The sequence below is a fragment of the Rhamphochromis sp. 'chilingali' genome (assembly GCF_963969265.1).
Source record: "Rhamphochromis sp. 'chilingali' genome assembly, chromosome: 11".
Lineage (NCBI taxonomy): Eukaryota > Metazoa > Chordata > Actinopteri > Cichliformes > Cichlidae > Rhamphochromis > Rhamphochromis sp. 'chilingali'.
The window spans coordinates 24,108,946-24,135,337 of record NC_137938.1 but is presented as its reverse complement, the minus strand read 5'-3'; the positions used below and the strand labels follow the sequence as shown (position 1 = coordinate 24,135,337).

General features: G+C 42.8%; 2 protein-coding genes across 2 annotated transcripts in view; both read right to left on the bottom strand.

The window, feature by feature from the left end:
• Window positions 1-7,629, bottom strand: part of cacng8b (calcium channel, voltage-dependent, gamma subunit 8b) — a 29,935-nt gene extending 22,306 nt beyond the window's left edge. Inside the window, exon 1 of the mRNA XM_080897009.1 lies at window positions 7,343-7,629. The gene's annotated coding sequence lies outside the window, so the exon portion shown is untranslated. The remainder of the gene's footprint in view (window positions 1-7,342) is intronic.
• A 3,966-nt stretch (window positions 7,630-11,595) lies between these two features.
• cacng7b (calcium channel, voltage-dependent, gamma subunit 7b) lies at window positions 11,596-25,898 on the bottom strand. Its single transcript, XM_080895424.1, has 6 exons — window positions 25,670-25,898; window positions 20,573-20,768; window positions 20,186-20,272; window positions 19,123-19,263; window positions 16,266-16,411; window positions 11,596-13,524 (listed from the first exon to the last, which is right to left on the bottom strand). The coding sequence occupies exons 2-6, from the start codon at window positions 20,766-20,768 to the stop codon at window positions 13,069-13,071; spliced, it is 1,026 nt and encodes a 341-aa protein (XP_080751550.1). The 5' UTR covers window positions 25,670-25,898; the 3' UTR covers window positions 11,596-13,068.
• Between the last annotated feature and the right edge of the window lie 494 nt (window positions 25,899-26,392).

Here is a 26,392-nt window from a genome sequence, read left to right as displayed (position 1 = left end):
CGCAGCTACGGAGCAGAGGCCAGAGGGGGTTGCAGTGGCGTGCCCACGGGCTCTGCCGGCAGCCAGCTGTGGCAAAGAGGGCCGAGCTTCAGGCCCAGAGGCCTGAGGGCACCCCACCCCCCGGAAGGGGCCCAGCCGGGCCACAGGCGCCAGGCCCTGCCAATCGGCCACCAGGAGTGAGCCGGTACATACATGAGCGCCCAGCCCCAGACGACAAGGACCACCAACACACCAACGTCTGAGGGCATCAGCCACCGGCAGGGAGTGTGGTGAGGGGAGATAGGCCTCCGTACTTTAGAGGGCCTGAGATGTACCCAGACATCAACCTGACATATAGACACAGACGAACAGGCACACGCGGACACAGACGTGCATTCCCACCCCATATGCACAACCAAATACTCGGCACTCACCCAACGTGTAGACAGACACAAATTGACACTGCACAGACAGTCGCACTCCCCAAACATACTCTATATCCCAGGTCCAGGTACCCCCGCCCTCAGAGGGGCAAGCCGCACCTAGACCCAGGAGATGTAACCCTTCTCTCTGGGGTGGAGGCAAGCGGACCACCTCCTTATCTGCAGTAGCAGGGAGGCCCCGCATCCGAGACCCCAGTCTGACGGCCAGCACCTCCTCCCAGCCCCCCAGCCCTGACGGCTAACAGAACCGGGGTGAGTGAAGACCTCAAACCTCCCTACGCCCGCTCATATGTAGTGTTGCTGTGTGCTGTTCTAAAGTGCATTTAAAACTCAGGAGAGCATGGTACTAGCTTCCTCTCAGAGAGCAGCACGGCTCTTCCCGAAAACCCTTAGTGTCTAAATGCATTTAAAATTGAGGGTAGGGCACCAGCGCCAGAGGTGGGTTGGAGTACACCGACCATCCTCTGGATGCTGTAAAACGTGCCCACCCCCAAGGCCCTATATGTATGTGTTATGTGAGAGTGTGAGTAATGTGGATGTCTAGGTTGCAGAATATAATTGAGGCACAGGCGGCCAGAAGGGGACAGAGGGGGAGTGCCCCCCCTGCACCCTGGTGACATACCTGCACCCCAAGCCCTGCGTGTGTGGGTGGGTGTGGTAGAGCGGGAATAGGGAGGCAGCTGAGGATGGGGAGGGAAGAAAGGGAGGGGCAAGCAACCTCACAATCTGGAACCCACCAGGGCAAGGGGGCCCAGGCCCATCTGGACCGGGGCCCGCAGCAGCAGCACCGCCCAGCCCCACAGAGTCCGGGGCAGCCCACCCGACTCCATCCCAGAGAAAACTGCACCCACCCCATCATCCAATCATCTCCCAAACTACACAGGACAATAGACACCCAGGTTGAGTTCATTCTCCACCTCTCCTATATCTCTCCCCCCACCTGCAGAGTGAGTGATTGATTATTGTACTTCATTCTGTTTTTGAATCCCTCTCCCTCTTCACTTTTGCACCTCCCTTAAAGTCTAAATACACAATGTCATGCTGTGGCATATTTAGTTCAGTTCACATTTATTTATTATTTATTTCATTTTTTTCCAGTTGATTTATAATTTATGTTCAAAGAAATGCACTTAAATACAAATAAAGTAACAATAATTAATAGGTTTCACCATAAATGAGTAGTTCAAATGTGGTGCCTGTTTTCTTTATGATTTGGTTCCTGTTAACAAAATATCAAACTTACCTAAAGCCCAAGCAGGTGATTTAAAGATGTTTTAACTGTCTGACAAACAGGCCACCAGGTGAAGGCATCACTGTGAGGGTGTTAGGTCCGGGATGCTCAGATTTATGGCAAAGGGGAATGTGTATATTACAACCACACAAACTCCAGTACTATCCAGAATTTATCACCACTTATGCATCGTGTAAGAAATGCATGAAATCTTCATTAATGAGAAGGTAAAAATGAGTCCCCAACCCCACTAAACAGAATATCAACATATGTAGCATATCTAAATATGTAACTAAAGATACTAAGTTAAACACTTGCCGCATCATCTTCATTATTTCTTAGGTTGATGCAGTGATGTTATGGGTGTTTTTTATTTTTGTATAAACTGAAAAACAAAGAAAGATTTAAAAAATGATAAATGTTATAATTAATACGTTTGTCGTTGATAGATCTCGGCCAGTTGTTTAAAAATATGATATTCAGATTTTCTTTCAGACATGTGAAACATAAACTGATTTCCTGAACATTTGTTATGTTTGGTGATTTATTTACTCGTCTACGCTCTGTCCACCTCTGCTTGGATCAGCTGACTGTGTTGGGATTCCAAACACGCCTATTGCCAGAAAAAGCCACCAATTGTATCTTTACATTTTGCAATTAAAATGGGAAGAAGTGCAGCGATTTAATAAAACACTTGCAAACATAAATGTAAATAAAGCATGTAAGTAGAGCTGGGCGATATATCGAGTTTTTAAAACATATCGATATATTTTTATACGAGATATAAGATGTGACAATATCCTTTATATCGATATAGTCTATGTTACGTTATAATTATAGTTGTGGAGCCGCAAGTTTGCCTCTCTTTCGTCCACTTTTGTCTCTACGCAACGTTACTCCGCCTCGCCTTCACTGAAGACAACTCCCCCTCCTACCCCATCGCTTCACGTGCAGGCAGCGACAAGACGGACACGGCAAATCTCCGTTAACGAGTTACTGCGCATCGCCCCATGCGTGGGGCTGGACGGCGTCAACGTGCTAACGAGCTAAACATGCTAACGAGCTAACAGCGCTAACCCTAAAATCCTTTCATTCTCTCAAAAGTTGATAGCGCGCCTTATGTATGAATTCTGGTTGTGCTTGATGGCCGCGAACCGATTTTATGTGGTACACGGCGCTCAGCAATCTGTCCAAAAATGTTTGAGTACGACTTTGGTAAGCTACGGAGCTGCACCGCTTGATAGATTGTCGGCGCATTACGGCTACCGAGGAGCTTCGCGGAGTGATACGTACTGTGCATCAACGTAATATTACCGTATTGTGTGTGTATAAGGACCATAAATGGCACCTGTAAGAGACGTGGTTATGAAGTGGATTTCAAACTCCAGGCTGTCAGTCACACAGTAAAACTTGGGAACAGAGCAGCTGTGAAATCTGTCTGTCTTTGTTATTACGCTCAGCGTCTTTTAGTTTACATTTTGACTGCACAATTGTGAGCTCTTTGTTTAGCACAAAAACAACCTTGTTTTCTTTTATTTATGGAGCATTATTATTTAATGAATGCTCATAATTTAATTTTGAGTAATTTTTCATGTACATCTGTGCTGTATGTTAATAAAAGTGCCTGTGTGACATCTGGGACACAGCTTTGACTAAGAACTCTCTTTTTGTTCTTACTTTATGGCTTAAAAAAAAATCGAGATATATATCTTATATCGCCATCCAGCTAAAAAATATCGAGATATGAATTTTGGGTCATATCGCCCAGCCCTACATGTAAGCCAAAAACAGTTCGTACAATTCTAACGACTTTGAAAGTCAATATTTGGTATGACCACCTTTATTTTTCAACTGCCTGAACTCTCTTAAGCAAGCGTTCCTGTCATTTCTTTGAGTAGTCTTCAGAAATAGTTCTCTGGGATTCTTGAAGGACATTCAAAGCACTTCTTCGGATTTTGGCTGCCTTTTGTTCTGTTCTCTGTCAAGATGATCCCAGACTGGTTCACTAATGTTGAGTTTACTATGGATCAGTCCTGGACTAACAATCATGGTTTGGCTCCAAGGGAGACCAATCCATTACTGACAGTGTTCAACTGTGGGTTTTTCTATCCGGCTATGTTTTTAGTGCACTGGCAGTGTGTTTGGGATCATCGTCATACTAAGAAATGAAGCTGTTATCAATCAGATGCTTTCCAGATGGTACTGCATGGTGGATCAGAATCTGATGGTACTTTTCTTCCTTCCCAATTTGATCAATTCTGACAAGATCCCCAACACCAATGACTGAAGTGCAGCCACAAACATGACAGAGTCTCCAGCATGTTTTACACATGGCTGTAGACACTCACTGTTGTACCTTATCCTGACCTCCTCTGTACATTTAACATTACCCATTGCAAACCTTTCAGTTGATTACAATGGTAATGCCAGCTGTATCAAAAAACTAGGAATTCAGGGTAACAACACAAAGTACATTCAAACCTGACTCTTACTGCCTCGTGGCAGCTACACGAGTCACCATCATGAGGTTTTGCTTTTCCGAGTGTGGTTTTTCCTGCACTTGTGGGTGTCATTTTTCTTCAGTGTGTAATGATACACTAGGACGCTTGGTTCCTGTGACATCCCTAGGTTTATGAGAATACACATAAGCCTATTTAAGAAACTGTTGAGCAGAGTTTTCTCAAGATCTGCATACTAGATAATTTCTGGATCGTTTCATAAATAAATAGGGAAAAGAGTTGATGACAAATGTAAATGAGCAAACTCTTGTGGACCTGGGGTCTGCTCTGTTAATCACTCAGCTAATCTCAAACAGATGTTTAGCAGATAGTCATTCATTTATTTACTCATAGGCTTAATAGTAGAGTGATATGTCTGCACCTACTCTGAGTCACATAATCTATTTCATGTGTGAGCAGCTTCAATATTCTAATATAAACAACTAAGACTCTCACTCACACCTACACCGTTTTGTAATCTGTTTGTGGGATTTAGTTACAGGTGCTGCAACCTGTATCTACAGCCTTGTGCTGGCCTATCAGACATGCTAACACGGTTTCTGTCGTGTTTTTATGCTGCATGCTCCTGCACACACGGACAGGTCAGCTAACAGCATATCACTGACACAACACGGTTCAATCACAGGCTCTTACAACCCTGCTCTTAGGCTATACAAGCTTAAACAAAGCACTTAAAAACACCAAAGCTCTGGGTTAATTGATGCATGGGTCATAGCCACTGAGAACGGAGTCATTTAGAATGCTTTGGATAAAAGCCTCTGCTCACTGGAGTTATAAGCAGTGTTGTGTATTGAATGTAAGCTTTCCCAATACTGCAAGACTTGCTACAAGTGTAAGTTTAGACTTTTTCTTTAAATATGCAGGAGTTTCTTTTTACTAATAGGGTAGAGATGAAAAGTTATGCAGTAATGTGAATGAACATTAGATTGTTAAGGGGCTGTATTTCAAACTGAGGCATTTGTGGCTCTTGTACAGCACTGGGCTTCCTCCTGCACTAAAGAGAGGAATGAACAGTGTGAAATCTCAGACCATCAAGAAAATTGCAGCAAAGGCATTGATCCTCTGAACAACAGCTACATGACAGATGTGATGATCATTGCAGAATTACTTCTCCTCAAAGGGAGAAAGCGAGATATAGAGAGAGAAAGAGACCAACCAGGAGTGAAATTTAAGCGAGACAGGTAAACGAGTGGAAACAGTCAAAAGTTAGAGATCCTTTCCGATTGTTGTGGACCGCTTGAGCATTAGATGATTATAATTTGGCCAGCGTTAAATCACACCTACAGCCTGTTTGGGCTACGCATCAGTATTGACTGCAGTGAGTCACCTTAGAGTGTAAAAAGCAGATCTTAGAGCCAACTCAGGGGTTTTGAAAGTGATCCAAAGTCCACAGAGACGATCATCAAGGCCACACGTACATCACACACACGGCACAGACGGTGTTTAGCACGTGGGAGGCGGAGGAACTGATGGGGTGTGACAGGGCCAAGATCACTTAATGAAAGAATCACTGATAGCTGATAAAGAGGTGGGCGGCAAATGGCAGCAGCGTGATACAAAAACGACACCTTTGATTTCTCATCAGACATAACCGAACCTTTTAGGCCCTTTCGGTGTGCAGTGTGTAACATGAAACTTGCACTTGCACTGTCATTAAGTCACACAACTGAAGTTATAGCGCAAACAGTAACTGCATGCATTTTCGCAGAATTACACGCAGTTAATTAATGATTTGAGGTGTAGTTAAGAAATGAACAACTTTAGGCTCTCATCCATTATCTCATTGCTGATAATATTTAAGAAATGCACAAATATTTCAGTTCAGCTGCCACCCAGTGGCAATCGCATTTGGCATGATCACAAAGGAAAAGTTCAACAGCAAACTTGTAACATCAAGTGACAGAAAACAAAACAAAACAAGGGTATAAATGAACAGTGTAAAAGCAGAGCGCTGACGGTCATTTATGCTGGCTTTTTAAAACCAAAGGCTGGTCCCCAAACGGAATAGATGCAGCACTCAGTGAGAAGCTGAGCTTAGTGGGTATAAACTTGTGCTACAGTCATCAACACTGTAGGCTAGCACAACAGCGTATTTCTCATTGAATAATGAAAATTTCTGAGAAAACACTCAGAGCTGTAACCTGCCATGGGCTGCAGGCACAATGAAGACAGGTATAAGTCACTGTGCTGTTTGCTGACAGTGCACAGAAACTCCTGAATACTGCAGTGCACACTCCTACATAATTTCCAATTCAAGACGTTTCAGTCCTCCTTTAGCAATGACATGATGTGAGCTGTGATGAATACTGAATGGCTGATCGCGTGCCAGGTGTTCGGTGCCCTTTACCTCTGGATCTGTCGAAGCTGCACAGGTTGTTCAGTGAGAGAAGACTGTGGAAAATAATGGAAAAAAATACGCGTCTGATGCAATGATGTGGCCCAGGTTCAACATGGAGCCAAGATGAGATGCTGGCCCTGCACTCCAAAGCGGTGCATAACACACTGATGAGACACATACGAGCTCAGAGCCACGGGGCCGAGAGCGTGCAGAGCTGACTTATAGTGATGCGGACTGCGGTGCATTTGTTAACAGAGTACGCTACACACATCACCCTGCCTGCATAGGCTGCACGGTGGAAAATGGACGCCTAGCATCGAGAGACCAGTACAGAGAAAACTCAGCGGACTGGGACACGAATGACACACCGAGACTCGCATTCGCACACGCTGAAATAACTCTCCATCCTCGGGGAAGCGACCGATCATGTCAGCGAACGCAGCAGATATTTTAGTCTCCACTGCTGCGGCGTGAATGCAGGCAGAGCTTAAAAACGAGCTATTAAAATGATCATTTGCATAATAGACGTTGCGGTCGCTAATTATAGGCCCGCGCAAAATAGGTGGGAATATTATCATTCAGCATTTAATCAGAGAGAGAGAGAGAGAGGGAGATGGAGAGGAGTGGTGGAAGTCTGAGAAATATTATTATTCTTTTCTGGAATTACGATATCAACACTGTCAGTAGTGTGTTAAGTTGCAGGCAACGTGAAACAAATCAATGTGCTATGAAAATGAGCCTGGATGAACTGTCATTCATTAAGCTGCAAAGTCAAAACAACAGTGTCTCAATGCAATTATAATCATTTTAAAGAAGCTTACGGCGGTCTTACCTGCAGGCTCCCTCTCTCTCTCTTTTTTTTTTTAAATTTCCGAGCTTCGCAGCGCCTTGCACTCCCAGAGAGAGAAGGGGATGGAGGGAACAGGAGAGAGGAGGTGGACGGCGCTAAATAACGGGTCTATCGAGGCAACAAAATAAATAATTAAATCGAAAGGGGTGATTAAAAATCATGAATTTAGGAGCAAAAAGAAAAAAAAGAGTGAAGTCTCAGGTCCCGGTTAAATTTAAGTCTGAGGTGGAAAATGGTTCAGTGTGTATATATTAAAAAAAAGGCTAGTACAAAACACGTCACTGAACACGGATTTGTCTACAGTGGATGTGGCCGCTGCTTGTGTGTACTCGGGGAGAATGCGTCTCCCCCTCCCCTCCGGTTGGATGAGCGCTCGCCCGCCTGTCTGCTCCTCCATCGATTTCTTCCACACTGCGCGCGGCGCGAGCAACTTGTCGCATCACACTAAAACTCCACGCTAAATGTGAATGAGGTTGGATCGTCGACACAAGATGAAATCTCCCACAGTAGCCTATGTTGTGCTACGAGATCACTACGAAGGCATGACCCCCCTCACCCCCCTCTTATATTGAGGGAATTGGTCTGGATGTGCTTATTGGAGCGTGTGCCACACGCTCATGGTTGCGCGCTCGTAAGTAGCCTATTATGACCAGCTCGTAAGTGCGCGAGCGTTATTGATGTCGATATTTCTTTTTTCCTTTGCTGGAGAGCGACTTGATGGAGCGCCAGTGGGACACTTTTCCTCTGTAGTGATGATGCTGATGATGAGGGCCGCGCTGGTAGTTCTGGGAAATGGAGCACAAGCGCAGCCCTGCAGAGAGAGGGAGAGAGGAGGAGGGGGAGGAGTAAGAGAGAGAGAGAGGGGGGGGTTATAAGACGGAATCAAACATCCACAGGTTAATATCAGTGTATCAGCAATATCAGCAAAAACGGAAATTCAGCAGTAGCGCTGTAATATTAGTGGTAAAATGATCAAATCATCTGGGGAAATTACACAGCTGGTGTGGGATCTCACTGCTGATGGTATAGATCGGATTATTTCACGCGCAGATCTATAAAAATGAAGCCAGAGCTGCTGACCTCACACAGCATTTAGTGCGCATAAAACAGAGTGAGCGAACAATGACCTTCAATAGCTTTAAAATGGCTTTACTGCCTAGTTCAACCTTTCCCTCCCCCCCCTCTCTCTCTCTCCCACACACACACACACACACACACACACACACACACACACACACACACACGCACGCACGTACGCACGCACGCACGCACGCACGCACGCACGCACACACAGAGGGGAAGAGGCAGAACCTAATACAGACTGACAGGTCTTTCATGCAGTAATGGTGATGGTGAAAAGAGAGATCCACTCAACACACACACACACACACACACACACACACACATGAAACTTTGTATGTACACACACAAACAAAAGGCAGGGGAAAACAGAAGTCAACACACGCTCACGGTGTAAAGTACACTATTGCAGAAAAGTGTCCAAACAAGCACAGGCCACGGTTTAATCTCACTTGTTTGCAGCTACAGTCGGGCTTCATTCATCAGGAGAGGCGCTCGCACACAGGAAACCCTCAGTCCAGATGATCACACAGCAGAGTTTACACATTGTTTTAGTTGTATTGACTGTGGATGTTTGACTTTCTGATGTCAAACCAGGCATGCTGCACCTCCTATGCATCTATGCACATGTTTAGCATCTTGCGCTTCATTTTTAATTAATAATGGTTTCAGTCAGAAATATGTGTGTTCATTTTTTTTCTAAAGATTGATATGAGTTACAGCTTGGTCATAAACCACAACGAGGCTGTTGCACTGTACGTATTATTAGTTCACCTACACAACGCCCTCCTTTTTTGTACTTCCTTTGTGACCTTCACCAAAAACTGGCATTTCTGTCTTACTGTGACACACTTTTAAAAGACACAGTGTTCAGCACAGACATCCCTGCTTTTGGAGACAGGAATAAGTAAAAAAATTTTTTTTATATCTCTCACTGTTAATTCTTATCCTTTTTTTCAAGTCTCACTGTGATAAACACAAGTACACATGCCAGCAAATGCAGCCACACACACACACACACACACACACACACACACACACACACACACACACACACACACACACACACACACACACACACACACACACACACACACACCCATACAACACTCTGATCAATTGTTGCCCTCAGGCTGTGCTGGCGTGCTATGACTGAGGAGGGAGTCTAGTTAACACCCAGTGATTCATTGCAGTACAGCATCCATCCACTTGCAGGTTCCCTCAATCAAAGAGAGCAGCCAGAAGCCAGGACAATGTCTAATCACATGACTACAATATTGTAGTAGTAGTAGTAGTGCTATAATATATAAAATAATTAAAATGAAATGGCAACATTTTGAACATCTAACAACAGAAGTGCAAACAGAGCACAATCAACCCACATTAAAAGTTTTGTACAAAAGTGTTGTACAGCAGAGCAAAGTGAGTGTCAGAGACCAACTTTTTAAAAGCAGTGACTTTCTTCTGCATCATATAGCACCAGATTAGACAGCATTAGTATCTTTGAAACACTAAAAAAAGGATTCTTTTGCCCATTTTTTATTTTAGAAAGCTGGTAATGTGGATGAAGATCAGGCTGTTCCGCAGAAGCAAGCACAGCTACACTCTTTTATATAATCATGAGGCAAACGAATCATGAGGCTAGGGATAGAGATGGAAAAACAAAGAGTTGCAGAGATGAAAGGAGTTTAGGAGTTATAAAAGTATTATTAAATACTTCTGAGAATTAAAAGGGAAAGTTATTTTCAGCTGCTCCAAAGTCATTTAGTGAAGCACACTTTAACTGGCTGGAGAAAAAAACTTTAACAGCTACTGTTGAGGTGTGCCTGAGCAAGGCACTTGACCCCTTAACTGCAACAGCACAATCAACAAAGACAGCTGCAGGTACACTGGGTGTCATCTCAATTCCAATGTGTGCAAGTGCTTAAAGAAAAAGCAGGGGAGTGTATAACCCTGCATGTAGGTGAAACATGACATCACAATGATCTCACTTTATACTTGTGAGCTGTGAGCTATAATTTTCATCCCACTCATGCAGTGAAGGACATCAGTGTGTTTCCCTATCTCCAGCATCACAGTGATCTTTATAATGAGCCCATATACACTATTATTATAGGGATGTCTCGCTGTGAGAGATGCACCTTAAAACAAACAGCAAATGTGTCTATTATAGAGGAAAGAATTATGTTTCTGATGTGCAGGTTCTTCTTGCCTTGCTCTGGGTTTTGTGATACTGCATCATTTAACAAGCGTTCAACTTCTAGAGCAGGGATGTCAAACTCATTGTACATCATGGGCCGGACCAGTGAAACACCCCTTTCTGTCAGTGTGAAGAAGTTTAACTATGCCTTTAATCGCTATCTTGATATAAGAAAAAGAAGTGCACTTTCAACAACGTGTCTCAATTCTTCTACGTGATAAAGAAATGATGCTGCAATAAATGAAAGAAATCGGTCAGCATGACTCTTTGTGCTAAAATTGTCAGAAATAGATGTGTAAAATTACTGAAAAAGTTCTAGTAGCTCATTTCCCACTGTCCTGTAATTATAAAACAGTTGTTGTTGTTGTTGTTTTTTACTGTGGATCCAATGTAAAAAACAAAAAACAAAACAGACATTTCTTTAGTAAGTGGAAAAGTGTAAACTTTTCTGTCACTTAAATGTTTATCTATTAGTGTTTTATGAATAGCCAAGGGGAAGGAAAAGTTGTAAAACTTATGAAAGCACAGTTAAAAATCCAAAATGTGTATCCTTCTTCACAACTGGACTCTTTTCTGGGAAGATTCTGGCCCCCGGGCCTTATTTTGGACACCCCTGTTCTAGACCGTCTGAGAAAGCACCTCACTACATTTCAAAACCACCACAAAATAATCACGTGTGGCTACAAACATCTTACAGAAGAGCCTCCTATGTCTGCTGGTACAGGGAATCCATCCCAGAGAGAGATGCTGAAGTCTGTTTATCCGTAGTTTATTAACAGAAAATTAATCTGCAACTATTAAAATCTATAAATCATGTTAATTATTACTGAAAAAAAAATCTGCATCATTATGTGAGGATTTTATGTTCCCTGCCTGAGAGCAAGCTGAATGTGTTGAAAACTCTGGAACTGCAATGAAAAATTATAACAAATTTTTAATCGTCATTTGTCGGCATTTCATAGACACAGGGATCACTCAGAGACTCATCAACACACAGAAAGAGCTCAACGTTATATTTTTTAGTTTTTCACATTATTTCAGATATTCTAAAAACTTTGTACTAATGCTGTCACAAATGCCTGCCAAACAAGCTGCAATAATAAAATGTTAAATTAAATGTTGCCTTTAATGGTGTGTGCCGCTGTTCGTTAAGCAGCAAGTAAAAATGCAATTAATACTTAGTTGTGACTTTTTCCAGATAGACATTTACAGCTACAAAGCTTTTAAAATCTTTCTAATCATTCTTTAAAGTTATGTGTCACTCCTGATTTGTATCGTTCACAAACACTCGTCTCATCATCGTCATACATTCCTTACATGAGTGTAACTTTGTCATCTGTGCTGCACCAGCCATAGACACACAGTGGAGGTCAGGGAAGCAGGAAGAGTGCATTAAAGTAGTGAACCAGACCCATGGCTGATACCGGGGTCAGTGCAGGACAGTGGCCAGTAGAGGGCATCAGCCGCCTGTATCATTGTTGGGTGGTTCCTCCTTCAAACCAGCATGCCTGCATCCTGAGGGCGTGTTGTTGACTGTGGTGTGCCTGTTGCAGAGTCTTCCTCCAAAGCAGAATGAGTCAGACCTTTCATTGATGTAATTTGTGCCAAAGCTTCATTTACAGTTTACTACAGACACCCTCGTGAGCAATTATATACAGCAAGTTAGAAATTTGTATCTTATACAAAGATGTAAAACAGTAAGTTGATTTCTCCTGACGATGTTTCATTGCATCATCAATTTCTGTGTTTTTTTTATTTTCACACGATATCCATACACAGTTTTCTCAATTCAGCATTACTTCTTTTTAAAACTATTTTTAATTCATGATATTGATCACTCTAACTTGACAGTGTGAGTTGTGAAACTGAATTGATGATTTACTAAATTCAGAGAAGACAATAGAATATTTAACTGCATTTGCCATTTGGTAAAAATGTACATAGTTCATGTATCGGCATAGTATATGTATGTTAAAAAAAAAAGCTATGTGCATTCTCTCTTTGTGAAGAGTGTTTTGCATTGTACATTTCCAAGTGCATACAAATTTCCTGCAGCACTGCAGTATCTCCGTATTATACCGCAGCCCCACACTCTGTCTGCCTCACTCTCCCTCGCTGGTATCTCCTCTGTAACTCAGCTATGTCTTTCTAGGAATCACTTTTTCCTCCCATTTATTTCTCCCTTCTTCCATGTTTTGTCCTATTTGTTTCTCTCAGTCCACAGTTTTTGTTAAAGCTTCCCGCTCAATCTCCAAAACTGCCTTTGATCTCAGTTCATATTTGCTCCAAAACTAACATTTGAAAATATATTTGGTCTCCTTCCACTTCCTCTGACATGATCTGCAATTCAAGCTCAACATTTACTGTCATCACATATAAATGTACATGATTATGAAGAGTCTACTTTCCTTCCTGAAGCTCCTTATTCCTAACAGGGGGAAGCGCTCATGTGCACGTGTGTGTGATAATGAGGGGGAGGTACGGGTGATGGAGGCATGGCCATTGGAAGAGCCTGGCCCTGGGGATGTGAGGAGTGAGACCTGGGCAGGGTGTGTGTGGAGGGATAACCGGTAGGCTGTGGGGGCATCTGGTAGCTTCCTGCGGAAGAAGAGCCAGAAGGTGGGCTGCCTGGACCAACCGCTTGGAGGTTGCTTTTTGATGGGGCTGGCGGAGTCTGGTTAAGCTGGATGGAGATGTCGCTGGAGGCCTCAGAGGTGCTGCGTCCACGTTTTGGTGGGGGCCAGGAGGAGTCTGGTTGGAGGAACTGGCCGCTATAGTCGCTGCTCTCAGACAAGCGGGGGCGGTAGAGCGCAGGGTGGGGGCGGTACATCTCTTCTTCTGCATAACGTTTCATGAACAGATAGACTGACATCACACCGGCCCCCTAAAGAGATGAGCGAGATTAGATTATATGTGACAGTGCGCATTTTGTTCAGAGACAACATTTCAAAGAAACAGTAACGAGTAGGTGTGTGGGATGTGATTATAAATGACTAATAAAAGGAGACATGAAGAAGAATGTATAAAATAAATTTAAAGGTAAAACAATAGCCAACAAGGAGTCCGGAGAAAAGAAAAGACGAGGGAAAAATCAGAGGAGACAGTTAGTTTACACTGAATCAGCCACTGCAGCACATTAAGAGCAGGGCCACTGATGACAGGAGAGAGGAAGCTGCAGGACGGGGAGGAGGAAGGAGAGAAGGAAGGGATATGTGAAGATGAGGACTCACGTGAAACTGCACCATGCACGAATTCACACATGAGCACAGCTGTACGGAAACCCTGCTGTTCTGCATCATAACCACTAATACCTCACATTACCTTCAGAATACAGATCATCACACTCAGCAGGGAGTACCTGCACCATACAAACTGTGTTGCACGTGTGCAATCAGACACTCAAGCACACACTATAGCCCCTGTCAGACATCTCTCATATATTACAGCATCAGCTTCATGGTCACTTTTTCTTAATGCTGGCTTGTCAATTTTTAAGCAGCACAAGTTTGAACTACCTCCAGTCACATTACAGGAAAGCAGGCACAATATTACAACTTCACGTGTGTCTTCTGTTACTTTGTGAGCTGTTAAACTCCTAACATGGGGACATTTGGCATGATGCATTTTTGCTATTCTAAATCCACAAGAGACAAGAAAAGTCTTTCTCTTGAAGCCTGTGTGCCAGCGGTGTATCGCAGCTTTCTCTCAGCTGCAGAGATCCTGCTCTTAGTTACACTAGTGGAAACAACAACAAAGTGTTGATAGGACACTTTAAATTGTTGTGTTCAAAAGTGTTGTTATACTTCACAACAGTCAATACTGGCAATGTTTTTCGACAGATGTGAAGCAAACGTAATTGATTAGTGTAGGTGTGTTTCTAGGATATATATATTTTTAAGAGGAATGGCACAATAAGAAGGAGTCATAGAGACTATGGGAAAACATAAATGTCTTTCAAAAATAAGGATTGTGTTGAAAATTTGGTTAGAAGTGATCTTCAAGTCTGTTGTGTTCTGATACACTTTTTTCAATGCTCTTAATATTTTTCTATCTAACATTCACACTCTGATGGATGCATTTGGCCCAACGATAGTTGGCATGCAGATTGGAATTGAACCACCAACCTTCCAATTACTAGGTAACCTGCTTCACCACCTGAGCTACAGCCACCCAAATTTCTACAGTGCATTAGAGTACAAATCACTTTTAAACACATGTTCATAAAATGCTTTAATCAATGCAACTTAAGCACTTTATCTGCTTTATCCAGAATCTTAGAACTGTAGTAGCATGAGGAAACCAATGAAGAGACAGGGAGGACATGCAAACTCCACACAGGGAGTCCCCCGCCCACCACAAGATTCAAACCAACATCTGCTGTGAGGCTGACAGACCTAACCCCTGCACCACCAGCACAATATGTAATATAGACACAATATATTACTAACAACAGAACTGATAATGGTCGAGGTTTGGAAATAATCACTAACAGCTTCTTCTCTTCTGGGAATGCTTTCCACAAGGTTTAGGAGTGTGTTTACAGAAATTTTTGACAATTCTTTCAGAAGGGCATTTGTGACATCAGACACTAACGTTGGATGAGAAGGCCTCGCTCAAGTTTCCCTTCTAATTCATCCCAAAGATGTTCTGTCGGGTTAAGGTCAGGGCTAATCCACGTCTTTATGGACCTTCCTTTATGCACTGGTGCTCAGTCATGTTGGAACAGGACCGTTCCGAAAGTGTTCCCACAATGTTGGGAGCATGAAATTGTCTAAAATGTCTTTGTATGCTGAAGCATTAAGATTTCCTATCACTGGAAATAAGGGGCTGAGCCCAGACCTGAACAACAACCCCACACTAGAATCCCCCATAATCCCCTATACTCAAAAACTACTGGTCTCCTGGCAACTGCCAAACCCAGACTCGTCCATCAGATTGCCAGATGGAGAAGAGAAGATTCGTCACTCCAGAGAACACATCTCCACTGCTCTATAGTCCAGTGACAGCGTGCTTTACACCGCTGCACGTGACGCTTTACTTTGTGGTTGGTGATGTAAGGCTTGGATGCAGCTGGGTGTCCATAAAAACCCATTCCATGAAGCTCTCTATGCACTGTTCTCGAGCTAATCTAAAAGAATCAGCATCTGCTGACCCTGCTTTGTGATTTTACGTGGCTTATCACTTCATAGTTAAAATGCTGTCAGTCCCACTCATTTCCACTTTGTTATAAAACCACTAACAGCTGACCGTTAGCCACGAGGAAATTTCACGCTCGCACTTGTAAAGGTGGCATGGAAGTGGCCACAGGTGTACAAAGGAAAGAACACCTGAATTCATTGATTTGGATGGGTGAGTGAATACTTTTGGCAATATAGTGCTTTTGCACACTCTGATACTCTGAGGCAGACACCTAACACAGGAATGGGAATCTGGAGATGCCCCTGATGCAGTGGGAATATTTTAATGAAGCAGTGAGGAAAATATTGTATAAGCGAACCATGTCTGAATGACAAAATGCTGTGCTTTAACAAAAAGATGAAGCAGCTTCACGTTTTCATGTCTGAAAAGGGCCTCTCACTCTCTTTCCCAAATTTGCTAACTAGCACACACAGAGCCTCGACTGACCTCTTTGAGTAAGAAGGAAGAGGCAGCGAAGGCAAAGGACCAGCCGTAGTGGTAATTGAAGAACTGCTCAGGCTCTCTGGGACGGTTCATCACCTCGTCATTAATACTGGAGATGTAGAGCACCAGCCCCACCACCAGACTGAGGCCTGCACACAGCACATTAACAATGACACTGAGCGTAAGAAAGAAAGTCACATACAAAAGTGATCCAGACAGCCACACCAATGTGTGCAGAGTGAAAGAGAAAGATGGGGAGGGGCCAGGCCAGCTAATTAGCTTTCAAAATACTTACACTGATCGAGAAATGGAAAAGACACCAGAGAGACAGACGAGAAATTTCATATCAGTTATTCACAAAGACCTTTGAACATTTTTCCTTTTACAATGAAAAAAGTCTTTTTAAAAAATAAGATTCTTTTTGCAAAAAATAAAATAAAAAGAAATAAAATAGAGCATACTGTCACTGTGGATTACTTTCAGCGGCAAATGATTTTAACATGCAGTTAACATGTAACTAGGTTCAGGATTCAAAAGCACTTTTGTGACAATTTGATTTAAAAAGGATATATCAGGATATATCAACGTAACCTGTCACACCACCTTTGTGTTTTTCCAGGTTTAACCATAACACCAGTGTTTCTATAACCAAGTGCTTAACACACCTTTAACCACCTCAAACATAATCCTGTAAAAAAGTTTCAAATCCTTTAGTTTTTATGATGTGAGGATTGCAACACATTACAAGGAAAGCCACATTCTTTTTAATATATGAGTGGATGAATGAACATGCTGGCATACTGTATGTCATTCATATCCTCATCAGGCAAATAAATAAATACATAATAATAAATCTTCATTATAAAAATGTCTTATTATGCTAGCACAACTTAATTAATAACTTAATTCACTAAGACAGACTGCCAGCATGTCAGGGTATGAAAGGTGGGAAAATGAATTACTGGGAGGAAAATTATAATTTAAGTATTATAAGGTTCTCTTATAATGACTGCTGTTTCTGATTAGGTGTATGTAAGGATATTTCTCTTTATTAAACAGTTAACAGTTACTTGCTATTTATCTTAAGGCAGAAGAAGAAGAAACCCTGAAAAAAACCCACTTAAAATGTAACAAAAGAAAGAGAATAATTCTGCTCCTCTAACATAGCATGCTAATTAAAGTCATGCAGTCAGAATTGATGCAGCATGCTGTGAAAACTTGAATATGTTATAGTGAAAAATTCAGTATATTCACTGTACTGGAAACAGAAGTGCCTTTCAAACGTGAACGGATGATCTGGAATCAGCCAGAAGCATCCCATACAACATTTAAACCTCTCTTTTCCAGGAACACTTACCTGCCCTCCACCTTACTTTGGCTATGTTAAAATTATGAGATGCAACATATGGCCAACATCACAGTATCAATATTCAAAGACAGCATCATGCTGTAAGCAGCGAATATGAATATTTCACCGCAACATTCAAGTGCACTACAGGGCTGTCAAGTGCTTATGCCCTCTACGTGAATGGCCTGGTTTCGTTGTTGACTTAAATTTGAAACGCGTGGGAAATGCAGAAACCGTGCTGCTGTCAATCCTGCAGCAGAAGTACATCTTTATCTGAGTTAATGCCTGAAAATCCAAAGGAACACACAGGCACGTGCACAGTCAGAGGCAGGAAAAGAAGAAGTGTTGAGTGTGAGACAAAGGGGAAGCAAACATGAAGGTAAATGGTGCAAGGAGGCGTGCAGCTCATCTGTGGTGTGTTTGTTGGGGGAAGAGATAAACAGAAAAAGAGAGGGAGGGAAAGCGAGTAACAGAGAGAGCGGGAGAGCCTCTAACCAAGATTAAACATCTGTGGCCCCATGCTGTTTTTTTATTTCCTGCGCTGAATACTGTTATGTTAACCAGAACAGGGTGCCATTGCACCCAGCCTGCCAATACAAACTACAATATTTACCAGACTACAGCGTCAGAGATGCCAGTGGAACATCCTTCCGCACACACCACTGCAGCAACAATGACTCAGAAATAATATCCTTTGAATGAAGGGGTGAGGAAAGGAATAGGAGGAAGGAGAGGGGCTGGGGAGGGAGGGTTGAGAGGGGTGTGTAGTAGGGAAGGCAGGAGGAAGGCACAGAGAGGCTTAGTGCAGCAGAGTATGTAAGCAATTTGATACACTTGCACCTTATTATCACCCTATTATCAAAATAAGGCATAAAGTAAAACACTGTGACACTCCAGCAGAGGCTATAAACATTATGTAACCTTCATTACATAACATTTATTACCTCGTATACTCTGAAATGGCATGTCGAAGTCATCATATCAGACTCTGCGTGATACTCCTCTGAGCTCTGCAGTCACGCTTCCTCCTCAAAAGTGCGTGTTAGGAGAAAGAACCGCCAGAGAACACAAGCTCCAATGTGGCCACTGACGATCAGGCTGAGCACCAGAAACGGGAGCATTACCGCCATCTGCTGTTCAACAAGACCGGCTGCACTAATGAAGAAAATGCTGCTGAAAAACCTGCTTAAGCTGCTTAAGAAATATTCAAAGGTTTTTGCAATTTTTTTTAACACTCTTTTAAAAATATGCCACTAAAATATGGAGGAAGAGCTACTCCTAATTAACAAGTTAATAAAGTTTATACGAGACAAAGTCAAATGAAAAACCCAGCGGGAACATTCAAAGCAAATCCATTGACCTTTTCTATTGACACTCCCCACACCTGCATCACAGACCAGAAATAGAGCTGTGATGGAGTGTCTGCATGTGTGACACAGGACACACCAGGACGCTGTAATCAATCACAGAGTGAGGGAGCAGTAACAGCAGGACATGAGTAATGGGTCCCACCTGAGAGGATGAAGAAGATGCCGGACACAAAGGCCAGGATGGTGCGCTGAGGTCGGATGTGTCCGATGTTACTGATGACGAAGGCAGTGAAGACAAAGAGCAGCGACACCATCGGGAAGGGCGTGGCCGTACGCACCATCTCTGGAGGAAGGAGAGGTCACAGTGTTAAATGCACGTTTTAGGATGTGACCTTAAACTGGGGAGAGAGGAGATGATAATCTTGGCCTTAAAAGAGTTAAATTACATTATTTTTTTATGTCTTGCATGTTTCATAAGACTTATGTCTCATCCTAGATGAATTGAGCATGAATTGAATAAACTTTTTTTTTTTTTACAATGGGGTCACGTCTACGAGGAAAGTCCTATAAAACTTGTAAAACACAAACATTTCTACTTGGAGACAACAGGAATTTGTCATTTCCTCCCCTCTAATTCCTTGTAATTTTCTTCTTTCTGACTTCTGACAACAATATATAAATAAATGGCATTACAGCAATTGCAGATATACAAAATATAATCACTCACTCTCTACAACCCAGACAGACCACTGAGGTCACCAGGCTCAAATGTTTTACGTTTTCAGAGTCAGATCTCAGTCCACAAAGGGTGCTTTCAGTTAGTGTGGATACATTGTCTGTGCGTACATTCAAAAACAGACTCAAAACCTTTTTATTAACACAGTCCTACACTTAATACGTGCTATATAAATAAAATTTGTAGTGAAATATCTAATAGATTATGGAGTTAAATCACTGAATTTACTAATTCATTGGTAATCTACTGCAATCTGAAGGGTTTAACACAAAACATATTATACCTCATGCAAAGTCTTTACCATGAAAAAATAAAACCTTTGAATCACTGGATGAATAATTTTTCTAAATTCAACATCTTTGGATTTCTTTTTCTCAAACTTGTCAACTTACAGAACCTGCTGATGAATTTTAACACTGATGAACTGCTGCACTCAAACATCAGTACCCTCAAACAGTCAGCAGGGGGACACCGCCGCAGGCTCTCACACAGTAGATGAAGTGTAATGCCACTGCTGTGTTTTACTCACTCAGGATGTTCGCAGTGTTTTCAGTGGTGATCTCTATATCGGGCTCGGTGAAATACTCTGACGCAACACATCTCCCATTTTCTGATCCTGTGAGCAACCACAAAAGGTGGAAAATGTTGGGGTTGGTCAAGGATCAAAGTCAGTGGTGCATGAAGAAACACACTAAAATCAAAAGAGCATGTGGGTCTCTGCAGTCCTGCTCACAGGTAACGATCATGTTTTGTGACAGCTATGATTCCAAAGGCCGGAAGGTTGCTAACTGTCTTTTCTCTGATTTCTGCTCTCTCACTCTGTTGCTCTTTCTGTGTGTTTGTCACTGCGTGATGATCAAATATGAATTCAGTCATTCTTTGCATATATATATATACATGTGCTGTATCTTCCTACCAGCCACAAAGCAAACTCTCCAGAGGCCTGAATGGAGCGCCATCTTCACCTCCTGGCTCTGGTTCTGCTGTAGGATGATTCCCTCCACCATTATGAGCCAATAGTCCGTGGACACAGCCACCCCGACCAGCAACAGTCCGCAGGCGCCGAACACTGTGGACAGGATGGTTAACGCACGGCTGCTACACGTACTCATCTGGAAGGCAGGATGAGAGAGGCACATCAAAACTGCAGACAGAAATATAGGTAGATATGGAAGGGCTCACTAAGGGGAGGTCATTAGAGACGGGAAACTCTGAGACAGACATGTGACACGCTCACATGGGGAAAAAGAGCTACAGGCTATCCTCCTGTCCTGCCTTGTTATTGCTAAAGAAGAGTTAGTGACACATTCACTGGCAACCAATCCTGTTTAAGGTTAGAGAGGAGCCAACAAAACGAATGATGAATTCACAAATAAAATTATGAAAGGACTAAAAAAAAAAAGCAGAAAAACAGATACACAGATTAGGAAGGAGAGTTGAGGTCTTACGTGACTCACACATGGTCTTTCTGTGACTTAATTCTGGTTGACCGGGAAAGACTTGAACATGCTGTCTGTATAGATTCAAGAGTTTCTGTGTCTGTGTAGCCTCTGCTTAATTTGGAACCTTGTTCAGTGTCATCAGCTTCATAAGTAATGGAGGCATGCGAAACACAGAGAAGGCTGATGCTTACTGTAATTTGTTATAGCTATATTGTGAGGTTTATTACAATAATGAAGATGACTTGTCAGCCTGAGAGTTTGAATATTTTCCTTTGATTTGTATTCACTGCAGTGTTTGCAAAAGTGGAGGACATCAGGCTGACGTTCCTTTCACTTTTCAAAATCTTATACTTGCCCCCCTTTGCTTTTCCTGCTAAAAATCTCTTTAAATCCAGATGAAGGAAGAGAAGAGAGAACAGCTTTCAGGTACTATGATGCACAACATGCCTAACGAGCTTAATGAGCCTAATGAGCAGACGTGAGTGTCTGCCAGACGGTCTTCACCCTGGTTTTTCCCTTACCTTATTAACACAGGTTTTTTGAGCTGCATAGTGTGTGGTGATCACCTGCAGACACTCCCACTAACTAATCATGGTGTTTGCATTTCTTTACACATTTCCCTATGTATGATCATATAATCTTTAAACATTCTTAACACTCCTTAGAAAAATATGTTTCTCTAGCTTTAGACGGCTAATTAGGTCCAACTGTCAACATTTGAAATCACTTAGATGCTGGAGATGTGTCTGGAATGACTTGCATTTATCAGCAGCTGCACACTTTTTTAGTTTGTGATTTTCACATTCTTGCAGTGTGTGCAGCAATTAAGATGAAATAAATAAAACCTGACAGTGTAATAGAAGCATTAAATAAGCACTGCAATCTGACATAAGCCACTAAAAACTACTTTAGTGTCCTAGTGCTTACTAAGGAAACATCATTTTTCAGGGCTGTGTTCATCGAAACTGTGGGCTATAGGTAGAATAAGTAATCCATCCATCCATCCATCCATCCTCTTCTGCTTATCCAATTCAGTGTCGTGGGGCTGCCATTGTGGGAGAGGCAGGGTACACCCTGGACAGGTCACAGAAAACCATTCCACCTATTTATAATCACTAATTAACCCAACCCCACTAACTGCATGCTTTTGAACTGTGGAAGGAAGCCAGAGAGAACATGCGAACTCCACACAGAAAGGCCCTGGCCCAGATGGTGGATTTGAACCCAGTACCTTCTTGCTGTGAGGCAACAGTGCTAACCATTGCGCTCTAGAATTAAGTAGCCACTTTAAAATATAACCCTTAGCTTGCTTGAGACCAGAGTTGATTTTCACCACACCATGGATGGTTTTTCACCCTTACCATCCATCCATCCATTCGCTTCCGCTTATCCTTTTCAGGGTCGCAGGGGGTGCTGGAGCCAATCCCAGCTGTCATAGGGCGAGAGGCGGGGTACACCCTGACAGGTCGCCAGTCTGTCGCAGGGCCAACACACAGGGACAGACAACCATTCACACCTAGTGGCAATTTGGATTATCCAATGAACCTATCCCCACAAGCTGCATGTCTTTGGACGGTGGGAGGAAGCCGGAGTACCCGGAGGGAACCCACGCAGACACTGGGAGAACATACAAACTCCACACAGAAAGACCCCGGCCTGATGGTGGAATTGAACTCAGGACCTTCTTGCGGTGCGGCAACAGTGCTAACCACCGTGCCGCCGTGCTGCCCCTTTTTCACCCTTACACCATCTAATTTTGGTAAACAAGTAGCAACTCATTTGGGTAGGTTCTCAGTCATCCAGGTCATGGCAATCTAAGGAGCTTGGAAAGAAAGCAAAAGAACTTCTTTAAACAACAACTCAAGCTTCAACCTCTTGTTCTTTCAGTAGAGGACGGGAGTGGAATCATCCATGTTCTTCAGCTGATGTAACACGTTGCTTTAAGGTTTGAAAAATGTGCGCTTGAGCCTTTCCTCAGCATATCACTGCTGCTCTGAGCTCTTATTTGAACTCACACTACACTGTTTCACGGTCATTAATAAAAATCTCCACAGTTTCTTGCATCACCCCTTGTAAATCCTGACCCCCTTTTTGCTGCACAGAAACTGCAAATCAATTATTCACACCTATTAAACATACGACAATACATCTGCATAAAATAATGACTTAAAAAAGTAACGCTCAGGGTCGCAAATTAATTTAACAGCGTGGGCCATTTATCGTGCACCTCCGACGGCTGTGACAACAGAAACTTTAATGTCAAATAATGACTAAAACATGAGAACCACTTTATTATTCTGCTCTCTCTTTGTATGACAAACCTTTGAGTCTTTGAGAAGTCTGGTTACAAAAAAAAGTAGTCTACTGGGGAACAAACTCTTAAAGATTAAGCCTGGTCTCGTCTTATCTGGACACCCATTGTGGGAGATGTGACCACTAAGTTCCCTCAGTTTCTATGCAGCAGCAGGGATGAATAGAGTTTCTTTTGTGCGCTAGGCACAATAATGATGTGTAAGAACAGAACTGGGTGATGGTAGAGGGTACACATTAGAGAAATAGTCTGAGAAATGACAAGTTTGGGCATCTGAAAGGATGAAAGAAGCAGATGAAGTAAGAATTGCATTACTAATGGGGCAGACAGAAGTGAGGAACCACAACCACAAAAAGTCCAGTCAGACAAACACATGAAAGATGGAAAGCCACTGAGATTAAAAGGAAAACTTACAAGATACATAAAGGGCAGGATACAAATTGGCACTGTCATCTGCCACACAAGGGAACAACTGAGGATTTGCATGGGCTTAAGCTGCACATGAGTTTCCTGCTGCCCTGGTCTTAACTTTCCTTCTTTAACTGGGGGGTCTAAATCACACGGCAGGCCAATTTCAGCTCCCGCTGCCACAGTAACAGTCGACTGGTGCTGAAAAGTTTAAGTTAAAGAGTTCAAGGCAGGGTCACCGTGAACTCAAAAACAACTCCGTGAAATGACACAGCATGATTGGAGGGATAGACCGATGAGGTATAAAGATAAGATCAGAGGACACAGAGGAGTGGGCTCACGAAGAAATAATCACACTTCCCAACTTGTTGGAGGAAATGCCAGAGTGGTCAGAAACGAGTGTGAATCAAAGTGGAGTTGCAAAATTGCACAAACGAGTTGATGTGCCCGAGTTGCTCTCCTAGGCTTGTTCAGCACCACGGACAGCACCCTGTTTTCAGACTTGTTCAGCACCACGGACAGCACCCTGTTTTTGAGCACAACGTCATAGAAACACACTGAAATCCAAGAACAACAACAAAAATACGACCTGCTGGCTCGTAAGAGATTGGGATTAAAAATTAAAAGCACTGATTTATTGTGCCAGAAATCTTCTAAAGGGCTGCTGTGGCTTTTGAAGAAATAAGCACTCAGACTTAAGATTGGGTTTGAGTTTGAAAAAAAGAGCAAAGGAGAAAAAAAATCAGTTTCCTGTTAGATTTGTGATAACAATCCCATTTTAGTGCTCTGACACAGCCCCTCAGCTCCTTCATCCTGAAAGCAATGAGCCAATTGAATTGGTTAGATAGGAGCCACAAGGGGGACAAAAGGTTTAATTCACTCCAATCTGTCACAATCTGCAGACTGACATCACCTGTAAGCCTCTCAGGAAAGAGACACCAAGAAAGAAAGAGGCAGTAATGGAAAAGAGGAGAGGATGTGAAAGAAACAACCCAGCTTAAATAAAACGAAAGCAAAAGCAGCAGAAAGAAGAGAAGATGGGGACGAACTACGTGTGGAGAGATCTTTTAAAGACAGGCACAGAAGGAGTGTATCGAGAAGATATAGGTTAACACGAGAAAAGACCTTGGCCCAAAAAATGGAAGGAGTACTCGACATGGACGCGCACGACGGGAGTGCGCGTACCCCGAATTAAAAGGTGTGCACTGGTTGTCAGCCCTGGAGAAATCAATGAAACCACTCATTAGGAAATAAAAGACTTCACGGGAACTAAACGTGGATACCATGACTCAGTAGAAGGTTTTGCTCGTGGTTTCTGCGCAGACACACTCTGACAATCCACTCGCATCATTTCTTTCTCTTTTTTTCACGGTGCAAAGCGGATAGATAAACACTGCCACTATACTCTCACGTACCCGCAAAAGAACACCCTAGTACTGAGTGAGGCAGTCACACGAGCATCTATACGGGTTTGTTTAGCCCCCCACCCCCGCAGCTGTCACACGCACTCACACGCGGAGTTTTGAGATGATAAACACAGAGCAGGGAACATGTGAGCGACTCACGTTGAAAAACCGGAATGGGTAAAATAAATAGAGCTGCTCAACGACTTAGCTGTCAGGTAAGAACATTTTTTGCCCCCCACCACCACCTCGCGTGCGCTCTCACTGGAGCACGAGCGGCTATCTTTACGCTAACACGACTTATGAATTCAGCTCTTTTCACAGCTGTCACACAGGCACGTACATTTTAAGTCGGGTTAAAAAGACGAAACAAAACGGGGAGTCATGATTATAATTCCTACGAAAAGACGCATAAATGCAGGTATTCAATGAGAGGGGGAAATACTCACCGTGCCACGAGAGTCGTGCGCACACGTCAGTAAGCCAAGAAACCTCACACCAGGGAGGCTTGCTGGGGTTTTGTCTCTCCTCTCACTCTCTTCTCTCCTTTTTCCCCTTTCCTTCTTACTCTCTCTCTCTCTCCCTGTCTTCTTCTCTCCTCTGTGTGTTTTCCCTTAAGCCCCCTTACCCATCCTCTAAAATTCCTCACTCTCTCTTTCACTCCGTCTGTCCCAGGCACTGCGGTGGATCGGTTCAGGAAGCTACTTTGGTTAACAAAGAGACATACTGTAGCGGGAGCAGGGGGGTAAAAGTGTCGAAGGGAGAGAGAGTGAGAGAGAAAGAGAGAGAGTATATGTGAGTATGTGTGTGTGAGAGAGAGAGGTGGAGTGGAGTGATGTCATATCGCACTTCACTGTATAAACTGTTGTATAGTAATACTCACTCATCCTTTTTAACATCAATTTTTCTGGATGTGTTGTCACATTTAAAGAAAATAATATAGGCTTTTTTTTTTTAATACTTGCTTTTGTACTCACTCTTTAAAACTCTTTGAAACTGTCCCAGCAACCTTCACAGAAGCTGCCATGAGCATACAGTTTCTATAAATTACTTGATGTCACATCTTTTAAAATGATTTTAAGGGAATAAATAACGTCCATGTGGTAAACATTTGCAATAATTTTCTCACACGATGAACAGTAATATACAATATTATATATCACTATATAATA

Excerpts from the sequence above, each read along its gene's own strand:
- cacng7b (XM_080895424.1), bottom strand. The coding sequence starts at position 20,768 with ATGAGTACGTGTAGCAGCCGTGCGTTAACCATCCTGTCCACAGTGTTC. Across the intron at positions 20,273-20,572 it reads GAGAGTTTGCTTTGTGGCTG|GATCAGAAAATGGGAGATGT; the intron begins GTAGGAAGATAC and ends GGTTGCTCACAG. Across the intron at positions 19,264-20,185 it reads AAACACTGCGAACATCCTGA|AGATGGTGCGTACGGCCACG; the intron begins GTGAGTAAAACA and ends TCCTTCCTCCAG.